The 12,375-nt window shown below is 60.2% G+C and overlaps 2 protein-coding genes across 15 annotated transcripts in view; one reads left to right on the top strand and one right to left on the bottom strand.

Annotated features, from left to right (window-relative positions):
• Positions 1 to 58: 58 nt before the first annotated feature.
• Positions 59 to 3,643, bottom strand: LOC147527404 (uncharacterized). The gene is made up of 8 exons (XM_086623716.1): positions 3,575 to 3,643; positions 2,950 to 3,138; positions 2,379 to 2,451; positions 1,787 to 1,920; positions 1,574 to 1,677; positions 1,156 to 1,336; positions 460 to 544; positions 59 to 387 (listed from the first exon to the last, which is right to left on the bottom strand). The coding sequence occupies exons 1-8, from the start codon at positions 3,641 to 3,643 to the stop codon at positions 59 to 61; spliced, it is 1,164 nt and encodes a 387-aa protein (XP_086479842.1).
• Positions 3,644 to 5,423: 1,780 nt separating this feature from the next.
• The window catches only part of NF2 (NF2, moesin-ezrin-radixin like (MERLIN) tumor suppressor), a 49,494-nt gene continuing 42,542 nt past the window's right edge, over positions 5,424 to 12,375 (top strand). For all 14 annotated transcript variants that reach the window (XM_086623573.1, XM_086623579.1, XM_086623572.1 and 11 more), the window contains exon 1: positions 5,424 to 5,544. In XM_086623573.1, the coding sequence (XP_086479699.1) occupies positions 5,431 to 5,544 (114 nt within the window). In that variant the 5' untranslated portion in view covers positions 5,424 to 5,430. The remainder of the gene's footprint in view (positions 5,545 to 12,375) is intronic.

Below are 12,375 nucleotides of genomic sequence, written 5' to 3'. Positions count from 1 at the left end.
CCCTTCGGGGTAGACCACGCCCCCTTCTCAGGGGGCGTGGCGAATCCCCGCCCTGCTCTCAGAAGCTGGCTTGGAGAAGGGTGATTCTGATTGGCCGCCGCGCTCCGCGGCCGGCCACACCTTCTCGGGACAAGCCACGCCCACTCGCCCCCGCCCGACGCCAGGGCGAGGCCTCATTGGCTGCCGGCGGGGAAGCCGTGTCCGAGGAGGGCAGGGCCCCATCTGAGCCCTCGGATGCCAGCAGCCAATCAGAAGAGGCAGCTGGAGAGGATAGCTTTTGATTGGTCGCGACGTCTTGCTCCGCAGCATCAGACCCCCTGCCGTCTAGTGGAGGCAGCTGCTGGTTGGTCGTTGCGCCAGGGGGGCGGGGCTCCCGCGGGCTCCTCCCTAGGGGAGGCGGGGTCAGGATGGGGCGGGACCCGGGGGATCCCGCGGGCGGGCGCGGGGACCGGGACCCACCTGCTAGGGCGGCAGCGGCGCCCACGGTGGGCTCCCGCCGGGTGTTTTCCGTCCCGCAGGGCGCCCCCCGGGCCGCGGCCTCCTCCTGGGGTGGGGGCACCTGCGATGAGGGCACGGGGCACCCGCTGCTCCGTCCTGCCCCACGGCTTCCCCCCATAGACCCTCCTGCCCCATAGCCCCCCCAGCCTGCCCCGTTGCTTCTCCTGCCCCGTAGCCCCACTAGCCTGCCCCTACCCCCTCAAACCTGCCCATTGTCCCTCCTGCCCCATACCCCCCCCAGCCTGCCCCGTTGCCCCTTCTGCCCCATAGCCTCCCAGGCCTGCCCCATAGCCCTGTGGGGTGACCTGTCCTGAGGTGTTTTGGGTCCGCCAGATACTCTGCTGGTGGGAGTGACAGGGGCCCCCCAAATCCCCCACAGTGGGGCATGAGAGTCCCCGGGGTATCAGGGTGCCACCCGGGCCAGACCTCTCAGCTGCTGCTCCTAGGGGCACCACGGCACCCATGAGGCCCCAGGACAGAGGGTGTCAGAACAGTTTGGAGAGAACCTGGGGTCAGGATGGGGGTCGGGGGTACCTCCACCCCCCCCAGTCCCCAAATGCCACGGGACAGGTGGGAGGAAGCTGCTTTGGGAGTCACTGTGGAGAGGAGAGGGTTAAACCAGGGAGTCACACCCCAGTTCTCCCCTGCCAAGCTCACCTTGCTGGGTGGCAGTGGAGGGACTGGGGGACGGCGAGGAGGGGGCATGGGGGAGCCCCCCAGCTCCTCACCCAGGGGGCACAGGGAGCACCAGTCAGGGGGGTGGGCAGACAATGAGGGTGAGCAGAGACCCTCATTCTGGGGTTCCTGGGGCATCTGCAGGGAGAGGGAGCAGGGGGAGCTGAGGGGGAGAGAAAACAGGGGTTAAAGGTTTAAACCCCCCTAGATCTCCCCAAAACCCGTGACCCCCCAGACCTCCCAAACCCTCTCTGACCCCGCTAAAGCCCCCAACCACCTCCTGCCCCCTGATATCCCCCAAACCTATCACAACCTCCCAACTACCCAGACCCCCCCCAATACCGCCCATGGACCCCAGCCCCACGGTGCCCCCCCCCCGTGCTCCCGGTGCCCCGCTCACCCAGGCAGCAGCGACGCGCTCCGGCGCAGGGCGCAGACCCAGGTGTTCAGCTCCTCAGGGGTCTCGGCCCCCAGGCAGTACGTTCGCATCCCAGGGTGCTCAGCCTGGAGACGGGGGGACCCATGGCGGAGCGGACCCAGGCGTCCGGGCCCTGTCCACCCCCTGCTACTCAGAGCATCCCCGGATTCGGGGATCCAGGGGGCCGGGGCTGACCGTGAAGAGGAATCTGGGGGTGCGGAGGGTGGGGGGCAGGACGCGGATCTCGTAGCCGGGCAGGGGGAGGCCGCCTCGCACTTGCTGCTCGTTGCTATCTGGGGGGCAGAGGGGTCTCAGGGAGGGGGGAACCCACAGGGACCCCATCGGCACCCCGAGATCCCCAGCATTGGGGGGATGCCGGGGACCCCCTCGGAGTCCCATCAGCTGCCTCCAAACTTCCTGGCACCTCTCAGACCTCAGACCCCCTTCAGGGACCCTTTCAGCCCCCAGGGACCCCCAACACCACAAGGTCCCTCGATCCCTCCGGGATCCCTGTCCCCCCCAGGGACCCCCAACACCGCAGGGTCCCCCGATCTCCCCAGGATCCCTGGCACCCCAGGGAGCCCAAACACTGCAAGGTCCCCCAATCCCCCTGGCATGCCTGTCCCCCCCAGGGACCCTCAATGCCTCAGGGACCCCTGATCCCCCCGGGATCCTTGACCTCCCCAGGGACCCCCAACAGCCCCAGAGTCCCCAGGTCACTCAAGTCGCCCCCTGACCCCACGTCCCCATGTCCCCAGGGTGTCCTGTTCCCCGCGATCTCCCTCACCGCGGTAGTAGTAGAGGCAGAGATCAACCAGCACAAACCAGCGGCGCTTCCAGAGCCGCAGCCCCGAGCTGTCCTGGGGGAGGGAGACGAGGGCTGAGCCCCTCCACAGTCCATCACCCCCTCCGGGACCCCCTTCTGCCCCAGACCCCCCCAGCCCCTTCTAATTCCCCAAACTCTATAATCCCCCCAACACCCCAGACCCCACCAAACCCCATAACCTCCCCCAGGACCCCCGACCCCCCAACTCCCTCTGATCCCCAAACTCCATGACCCCTCAGCACCCCCACCCCCTCCCAATCCCCCAAGCCCCCTAACCCCCAGCACCCCACCACTCCAGACCGCCCAAAACCCGTACTCCCCCAGCACCCCCACCTCCAAATTCCCCCAAACTCCATGGCTCCCCCAGCACCCTCCCATCTCACGGACCCCCACCCCCCTCCCATCGCCCAAAATCCCATACTCCCCAGCACCCCCCACCTCAGACCCCCTCCCAAACCCCATAACCTTCCCAGTATCCCCCATCCCATAACCTCCCCTGCCCCCTCGCCCCATTTCCCCCCGCCCGCCCCACCTGCTTGTGCAGCCAGCCTCGCATAGCGGGGGGGGCGCGGGGGTCCCTGCGCAGCGCCTGCCCCCCCTTCCCGAAGGCGTGGACCCGCGGCACGGGCCGGCAGGGCTGGGCGGGGGCTTCACCCTGAGCCGGGGCTCCAAGGGGGGGGTCCTCTCCGACCTCGGCCCCCTTGGGCTGCCACCCATTCACCTGTACACCCCGAAATGCCCCCCTCCCCCGATCCACGGGGCTCTCCTGTGCCCCCATGCCCCTCCCCGCCTCAATTCACCTGTACACCCCAAAATGCCCCCCCCCCCCCCCCGGCTCTCCAGGGCTCTCCCGTGCCCCCCATGCCCCCCCGTCCGAGTCCCATAGTCCCCACGGACTCCATGGCTCCTTCGCAACCCCCCCATGTGCCTTTGTCCCCCATGGCCCCCCCAAAGCTCCCCATGACCCGCCCCTTGAGCTCCTTTCCGTCCCCCATGGCCGCCTTTACCCCCCCATAGGCCCCAAGCCCCCCTGGGCTCCTTTGGGTGCCTCATACCCCCCCTATGCCCCCCCCAGCCCCCATAGCTCCCTATGTCGTCCCCCCCCAGCACCCTATAGCTCCCTGGGCCCCCATAACCCCCCCATGCCCCCCACCCACCTGGGTGCCCGGGCCGTGGGTGCCGGCGGGGGCGAGGACTCGGCGGGGGGGCTCGTCGCCGTCTGCCATGGGGGTCCTGCGGGGGCAGCAGCGGGGGGGGGGGCATCAATGTCCCCATTGTCCCCGCGGGGACAGAGGCTCCCTTCTTCCCGCTGCGGGGGCGACCGGCTTGTTGGGGCCGGTGGGGCGGGGGCCGCTCCCGGGACGCCTGGGTCCCCCCCCCAGGGGACCCAGGCGTCCGGGGAGCGGCCCCCGCCGCCCCCCAACCCCCCGGTCTGCTCATCTTGCCAACGGGGGGGCTCGGGGGGAGCTTCTCCCCTCCCGCTGGTCCCCTTCCCCCGCCCGCTCCTGTCGGGGTTTGGGTCCGTCCCTGTGCTGGTCCCAGTTAACCGGAGCTGATCCCGGTCCCTATCCCGTTATGCTGGTCTCATCCCGTTATCCCAGTGCTGGCCCCAGTCTCCATCCCCCGGTCCCAGTCCCGTTACCGCAGCGCTGATTCTGCTCCCAGTCGCATCCCATTATCCAGCGCTAATCCCAGTTCCAATCCCAATCCAAATCCCAATCCCAATTCCAATCCCAATCCCAGTCCCAATCCCAGTCCCATACCGCGATCCTAGTTTCTGGCCCCCGGGTCTCGGTCCCGTCCCGTTATCCCAGTGCCGGCCCCGGTCCCGTTGTCCCAGTCCTAGTCTCAGTCCCGTTGTCCCGCTCCTGGTCCCAGTTTTGTCCCGTTATCCCGGTACTGGTCTCAGTCCCGTTATCTCGGTCCTGGTCCCTGTCCCATCCTGTTATCCTGGTACCGGTCCCAGTCTCGTTGTCCCGGTCCTGATCCCAGTCCCGTTGTCCCGGTCCCATTCCCAGTCCCGTCCCGTTGTCCCAGTCCTGGTCCCAGTCCCATTGTCCCGCTCCTGGTCCGGGTCCCATCCCGTTATCCCGGTACTGGTCTCAGTCTCGTTATCCCTGTCCTGATCCCTGTCCCATCCTGTTATCCCGGTACCGGTCCCAGTCCCGTTATCCCGGTCCTGATCCCAGTCCCGTCCCGTTATCCCGGTCTCGTTCCCGGTCCCGTTATCCCTGTCTTGGCCCCAGTCCCGCCTCCGTCCCCGCCCGCCCCGGGCGCTGCTCCCAGTCTCTGCCCCCACCCGCCCCGGGGCCGAACTGGGCAGCGCCCTCCCGGGGCGGGACGAGCCCGGACACGCCCGGGTCCCCTCGCACGGGCACCCACCGCGCCGCCGGGAGCAGAAGGTCCCCGCGGGGGCACCCAAGGGTGGGGGGGGGGCAGCACCCCCTGTCCCCACGTCACCCAAGGACAGCCCCTCCTGCCGGGTGGCCCAGGCCAACGGTGACACCGCACAGGAGCGGGGGCCCCGCGGCACCGGGACCCCCCCGGACGGCGGGCACCCCGTGGCACCGTGGGCAGCGCGGGAGGGGTCCCGGGGCGCCCGGCCGCTGCCGGGTCCTAGTGCCCGTCCTCGCCCCGGCCACCCCTTCCCACGCATGCGCCTGAGTGCCCCCGAGCACATCGCCGCCAGGGGGCGCCACCGCCCCACCCCGCGCCTCTCCTTCCCACGGCGCTGGGAGGTGGCCTCGCCTCGCCTCGCCCCGCCCCTTTCCGTTGAGCGGCGTCCGTTTTCCCCAATCAGAGCCGCTCCCGCGTCCTCCCCTCCATCACAGACTTCACCGTTGGCTGTGGCGCCCCGTGACCCGCGTGGCTGGGGCGGGCCCAGACCGGTGCGGAACCAATGGCGAGGCGGCGGGGGCGGGCGCGGCTCGGCGCGGCCCGGAGCGGAGCGGCGGGGGCCGGGTCGCTCCGCACCGCCATGGCGCTGCCGCCGCGCTGAGCCGCCTTCCCCGCCATGGCCGGGGCCATCGCGTCCCGCATGAGCTTCAGCTCGCTGAAGAGGAAGCAGCCCAAGACCTTCACGGTGCGCATCGCCACCATGGACGCCGAGATGGAGTTCAGCTGTGAGGTGACGGCGGCGGCGGGACGCGCCGAGGCCCCCGCGGCGGGGGGCCCCGCTGAGGCGGGCCGAGCCCCCCGCACCCCCGCCGGCTTCCGCCGCCTCTCCCGTCCTCCCGGGGGCTTCCCTGCGCCGGCAGCGGGTCTGGGCCCGGCTGTGGGGCCGAGCCGCCGGCGGGAGCGGGGCCGCGGCCCGGGGCCCCGGCGGGGGAGCGGGGGCGGGGCGGGGGGGCTCGGGCCTGCGCTGGGTGGGCTCCCCGGCCGCCCGTGGGAGGCACCCGGTCACGGAGCGGCCCTCGGGGGGCTGCACGGGAGCGTCTGTCAGTCCGCTCTATTCCGGCTGTAATTCCGGTTTTAATTCCGCTTTATTCCGATTGTAATTCCGCTCTATTCCGATTATAATTCAGCTTTATTCCGGTTATAATTCCAGTTTATTTCTTTTATAATTCCGCTTTATTCCGGTTATAATTCCCCTTTATTCCGGTTATAATCCCAGTTTTAATTCCGCTTTATTCCAATTATAATTCCGCTTTATTCTGGTTATAATTCCGCTCTATTCCAATTGTAATTCTGCTCTATTCCGGTTATAATTCCACTTTATTCCGGTTATAATTCCGCTCTATTCCGGTTATAATTCCGCTCTATTCCGGTTATAATTCCGCTCTATTCCGGTTATGATTCCGCTTTATTCCGGTTATAATTCCGCTTTATTCCGGTTATAATTCCGGTTTTAATTCCGCTTTATTCCGGTTATGATTCCGCTTTATTCCGGTTATAATTCCGGCTGATTTTCTTTATAATTCAGCTTTATTTTGCCGTCGCAGCTAAAGGCGCCTCTTGTAGCTGTCGGGAGCAGGCGGGGGCTCGCGGCATCCCAAGCGGCGAGGTGTGACTCCGCGAGAGCCCCGCTCCAAGCACTCAGCGAACGTGCCAGAAGGACATTTTCACCTTCCCATGAGTTACCGGCCCAGGCCCGAGGGTGAACTGTGTTCCTGGGGGCTGTGTCCTGCTTCCCGCTTCCGTTGTCTCTGGTTTTCCTTGGATATTTTACCATTTTGGGCCCTTGGTCATTAGGAAACGTTCTTCCCGTGACGGTTGGTGTCAGGCCCCAGGGGTCTGGTGTGTTGTTGCTGCGTTTTTGGACAATGTAGAGAGATTAGACACAGAAATGTCAAAAACCACTTCTCTCAGTTTAACTTTTGTTATTTAATGCTTTATATTTCACTAGTCTGATCCAAACCTTGATGGAATTCCAGTGCCCAGAAGCCAAGGGACGTTTGGCGTCATAAATGTTCTTGCTCTTGAAATGGGTTGTCAGCTCCGAAGAACTTTCTGCCTTTCCCAGGATTTGTTTTAGACAGTAGTCGTGAGAGCTTCCCACCGTTATGCTGCCAGGAGAGTTGAAGTGTCCTGGCTCGATTCTTGCATGTTTTTCCAAGGCTGCCAGTAATAATATATGACGAAAAGTAAATAATTGATGTTTTTTTAATGGTGCGGCCGCTCTTGTTTCGTGTTGGGATTTAGGGTGTTCGCGCAGCGATAAGGCAGCGCTCTCGGGTGGGATTTGACTGCGAATCAAAATCTGGGGGACTTTTCAGAGAGGTCCTTGCCAAAAAAAGCTTGCTGGTGCAGATAGACTTCTCCAGCCCTTCTGGAAGCGTGGGAAGGAGCTCACGAGGTGCTTGTATGGTTCTGCTCAGGTCTCCTGTGTCTCGACAGAGCCGGTGCCGAGGGATGCACAGGGGAATTCGGGTGTCGTCTGGGCACCAGAGTGTTCAAGCATTGTCCTTCAGCGCAGAGTGCTTAAGCAGAGGGGAGGGAAATGGTTGGGCTAGTGCAGGTGCGGCGTGTTTTGTTCCCAGCTTGAGGTGTGAGTTTTATTCAAGCAGTCCAGCTCCCTGGCTGGGTCTCTGACCCCATCTTTGTCCCATGGTTGTACAGCTCTGGGGAAAGCTCCTTGGCTTGCTGACTCTGCAGGAACGCACCAAGCCCAACGCTTGGCGTTGCAGATGGATCAGGCACACCCCGTGGCCTTGAGTCGCTGGGGCCGCTGTGCGGGAGGGATGGGGTGGGATGGGAAGGCAAGGTGGCCCAGGGAAAAGCTTGGCTTGGTCCTCATCGTGGCAGCCCACGGTGGGACCTGGAGCCAGGAGCAGAGCTTGTGCCCACGGTGGTCTTGGCTTCCCCACCGGAAAGTTCAAAGAGGTGGGAGAGTTGATGAGCTGGGGAGGACCATGCTCCTCCCTGAAGGGATCCAGCCCCTGTCTGAAGGTTTGCTGGGCTGAGGCCCTGGCGGGGTGAGATGGAAGAGGAGGGAGCAGCACTATGTTTGCCTGAGTGTCTGCGCGTGCATCGATGCGGTGGGCTTCCTCGGGTGGGAAGGAGGACTGCGGAGCTGAGCGGGAGGCTGCGGGGGGTGAAACCTCTGCTGGACAAACACTCTTTAAAGGATCAGTGGAAGGAGGTGTGTGGGAGTCTCGTGTCCCAGGGAGCGCGGTTTGCTTGAGCCTTGGGAGCTGTGAGGTGAGTGTTTGGAGCAGGATGGAGCAGCGGGAAGTTCCTGCTCCCTCCTGCTCTTCCATGTGCTGGGGCTGCGGGTCCCCGCGGAGGAGAGGCTGCGGTCTGGGCAGAGCAGGCTGATTTTTGTCACCCTGCCGTGCCATCTTGTCATACCCTCGGTCCCATCTGCTTCCAGAAGCCCCTGTCCTCCCTCCACCCCATTGCAAATAGCCACGGCTCATCTCCGTGCCCTTCCTCTGCACTACCAGCCTTGCTCCAAACATTGCAGTGTTACTTTCTCCCTACTTTTCCTTCTCCAGAAGCTGGATGCCCGGCCGGTGAGTGGTCCGGGGTGTGCGTGGCCGTTCTGCGGAGGCTGATGCTATATGTGCTGGCCTTTGGGTATTGATTGCGTTGCTGGTAAACACGTGTGAGCGATCAGTGCTTTGCTGTAGCACCTTTTCTCTGCAGGATTAATATAACTGATGTTTTTTCTTTAAACTTCGTTCCAGAGCTCTCGCGGTGTGCTCTGTGTTGTCACAAGTCAGACTTCCCAGCCCCGCCGTGCAGGACAGAGGTGGTGTCCTCACCTCAAGGCAGTGACGGTGGAGGCCCGAGACCTCGAGGCTGGCCAGGCAGCTGGAAGTGGTGGAGGCTGCGGGGTGTAAGACCTGGCAGCGGGCAGCTGGGGCTGGCAAGGTCTGTGCTGAGAGATCTGAATCCGTAACCTGCTCCGACCTGGTGGCTGGCTCTCGGGGATGGAATGAAGGTTGCTCGGTGCAAACTGTAGAGCCCCAGCTCCTGTCCCAGCGGTCCCTCTTCTTCTGACCCCACCAACACCACTGTAGCTAGGGGAACGCCTCGATTTTTCTGTGTTAATTTTTCAATCTGCCTCGTAGAAATTCCCAGCTGTGTATTTTAGGAGATTAAACCTGCTTTGCATCTGTTTGCTCTGCAAACGATGTCTCTAAATTGAGCCTAAATCTAAAATAATTCATAGAAGTGAAATGTTAATCTTTCTAACATGGCGATGAAGCTTAATAATCGCAGTTGGGGTTTCACTTTAAAGACTTATAATTTGTTTGAGGAAATCTTGAAGGCACGAAGTGAGTGTCTTCCTTTCTGTTCCTTCCATCGCGGCTGTTTGAGCCTGGTACCTAATTAAGTGATAGCATCTTGAGGAAGGCTAGATGTTTGCATACTTCTTAAAATCCCCCTGTTAAACAAATCCCTGGCTGTCTCACCTTCCTGACAGCCCGTGCCATCCCATGGTTTTCTGTGCTTGGAGAGCAGCAGAAAGAAATCTGGTCGAAAGGCGCCGAATGTCGACGTTCTCCTGTGATTAATGCTGCGACAGGCGGCACGCTGCTCGAGTAAGGATTCGGGAAGCTGGTTTAGGGGGCAGTGGTGTAAAGCAGAGCTTGCCAGGGTGTGGTGCTTGCACTAATGGCTTGATGGCAGTTCAGGGTGCGGTGCCAGGGGCCTGCGTGGCTGATGGTTTCCTCTCCGTCACCACCCCGGCGGTGCAACTTGCTGACGGTGGCCCCCAACCAGGTTAAAGCAGTCGGTGTGGCAAAGGTGGTGTGATTTTGGTGGTGAGGTAGTCGGTTATCCATGATCTCTGGCATCACATCTTAAAACCCCACGGTGGTTTTGAGGCCGTGTCTTCCAAGGCATCGCTCATCCTCTCCCTCCGGCAGGACGGCAATGCCGTAGTGTGGCTGTATCAGGTTGGTCTCCCAGCACACGCCAATGTGCAGTTTTTTCCTCCAGGAACCGAGTTCCCTGGTTGATGGGAGGAACCCATCGCTCTTTCCTTTGGTTCTGTGCATGACTTTGCCCGTTTCTCCCTCTTGCAGTGGTCAGTCGGGTTAGTGGCTTGGCGTCTGCAGAGCCCCAGCACCGTTTCTAAAGGGTGTGGATTTTCTTTAGCCCTTTGCATCATGCTCGTGATCTTGGGCCTGAAACTCCTGCAGCATGGTTACTCCACCGAGATGCAACTAGCTGCCCAGCTGCTTCCCAGCCTTAATCCTCTGGCAGCAGCAGCTTCTGTGGGTCGTGAGTTAAAAATGAAGAGCTTTGCAACCAACCTAGAAAAAGAACTTAAGCGTTCAAGCAGCAAGAAGAGGTGAATTCGAACTGATATATTTGCTGGTCTAAACATTCGTTCTGTTACTCCTTCAATGCTTAAGCTCTTCCTCTCTGGCCAGACCATAATCTTGGTTGTAAGGGATCTTTTTAGCCCAGTGCCCCACTTGGTGCAGGGCCAGTTGGATGAGGTTGGTCGTAAAGCTTTTCTGTTCGCTAGCATGTAGATGAGACCCGATTTCAGGAGCATGCAGCCAAGTGTTAGACTCTTTGTTGACAGAGGTAGGGAGTCTCGTAGCTGAGCTGCAAAAGCTCCTCTTTTGAAAGAGGAGAAAGTGAAGATTTGGCGCTGAAAATCTGAGGCCAAAGGATTTTTTGAGCAAGAGCTGGTGCACTAAATCGGGGTTGAGTTTTGAGCTCTCTCCAGTCACTGCACCAAAATAAAGAGGCAAGAGAAGGAAACCAGGGAGCGAAGTGCTCCCAGCTTCCTTCTGCTTTGCCAAATTCTTGGAAGGAATTCTATAAAGATCCCTCCATCCACAATGAAATGTTTAGCAGCAGCTCAGCGATGCCAGTAGGGGCAGTGACCTCTCTTGACGCTGCAAAGCTGCTGCAAGCAGGCAGAAAGTCAACTGGAAAAGACGAATCTGTGAACAGTAACAGCTATTTGAAAAAGCTGCGAGAAATAATCCCCCTCAGCTACAAACTGATCCTCAGTAAATTGTCGGGATACCAGCTGTCAAATCAGTGTCGTGGCTCCTTAGCGCATCCGGCTGCCCCAATCCTCTGTCGGCTCTCTAAGGGCTTAGGAATTTGGGCTGTTTGGGTGCTGCCGGTCTCTCTTTAAACGTAAGATGGGGCAGGTAAAGGCTGTTTTCTCACTTTGTGTCTTGGAGGAGTTTCTGCCAAAACCGGTCAGAAATGCTGCTGATTAACAACAGCGTTGTTTGGGAATGAATTTTTCGGAGATGTCTTGCTTGGTGTGGTTGGGTTCTGCGTTCCCGGGAGGTTTATTGTGAACACAGATGCTCTTTGGCTTCTCCCTGCCTGCGCCCTGCATCTGAAACGCTCTCTGGGTCCCCTGGGCCCTACCGCAGCCTCTTTGGAGCTGTGTTATCTGCTTCCCTCCAAAGGTGGTTCAAACCCACTCTCAGTCCTCAGTCTCTGGGGTTGATCCAAAGGAGGTGTGTCGATGAAAAGAGGAAGGAGGGAAGGCATTTGGGACACAAAATCTTTCTCTTTTGCTGTGTGTACTCCAGTTTTGATGCTGTTTAATACCCCTTTTTTTTTTTTTTTTTTTCCTTATACAGGCAGTGGCTTTCAAGTAGGTGGTTTTTGAAATTAAAAGTGCTTGAACAGGGAAGCAGCCCTGGAAACAATCTACTTGAAGCTGGGAGGCAGCACTTTGTTAGAAACTCAAACAGCCCTTCAGACTGGAAGAGAGGCGTTTGGCAGCACGCGTGGCTTAGCCGTGCTTCGCTCGGAGGTAAACTTGCCGTTGCCCTCTCCCTAAGGAGACATTATGCCTCTGTGCATCCTTGGCACAGGAAGGCCAGAGGTCCCTGCAGGATCAAGATCCTTCTCTCAGCCTCTTGGAGCTTATTCCCCTGCGTGGAGCTGCTGCTTGACCCTTTAAATGCTGCAGCCCCAAGTTATGGGGTGAGGTGAGGTGTTGGGACGTCATCGGTGGTTGTCTCCTCCACCTCCCCCATGGGCTTCAGTGCTGGCTGGCCAGAGCGGCAGCAGCTTGTTCTCCCGTGTGCCCAGCTCTGGCTCTGTCTTGGGCAGGCACCACGGAATGTGCTCGTCGGCACCATCTGCGTCGTTACGCCTGGGCGCGTGTTGGGCCTCCTCGGTGGTTAACGGGAATAGATTTTAATTAAAAGCTCATTATCGAGTTGTCGTGTAGCATTAGTAAATAAAAATAACTTTTACAGCCCTGTCTTGTGGCTCAGTTATCGGCAATTCCAAGTGTTTGACATCACTTTATTTTTAAAAAAATGGAAGAATATTGCGTATTTGATTCCCCATTTGCTCCAAATGGGCTTTAAATCCAAATAAATGGTTGTCTGTGGTGCTCCTGTTATCGTTCAAGTCCAGAAGGAGAAATAAATCTGGTCTGCAGTCTCAAAGTTATCTCTGTTTCAGCTGTAAAATGTGGTGGGCGGTTTGTTGGGGCGTCTCCTGGAGGGATGAGGAACAGATACAGCCTACCCATTTATTGTTTCCTGGGTGGTTAGAGGAGGGATGCTCT

Source organism: Tauraco erythrolophus, chromosome 19, assembly GCF_009769465.1.
Source record: "Tauraco erythrolophus isolate bTauEry1 chromosome 19, bTauEry1.pri, whole genome shotgun sequence".
Lineage (NCBI taxonomy): Eukaryota > Metazoa > Chordata > Aves > Musophagiformes > Musophagidae > Tauraco > Tauraco erythrolophus.
This window is presented reverse-complemented; position numbering and strand designations above follow the sequence as displayed.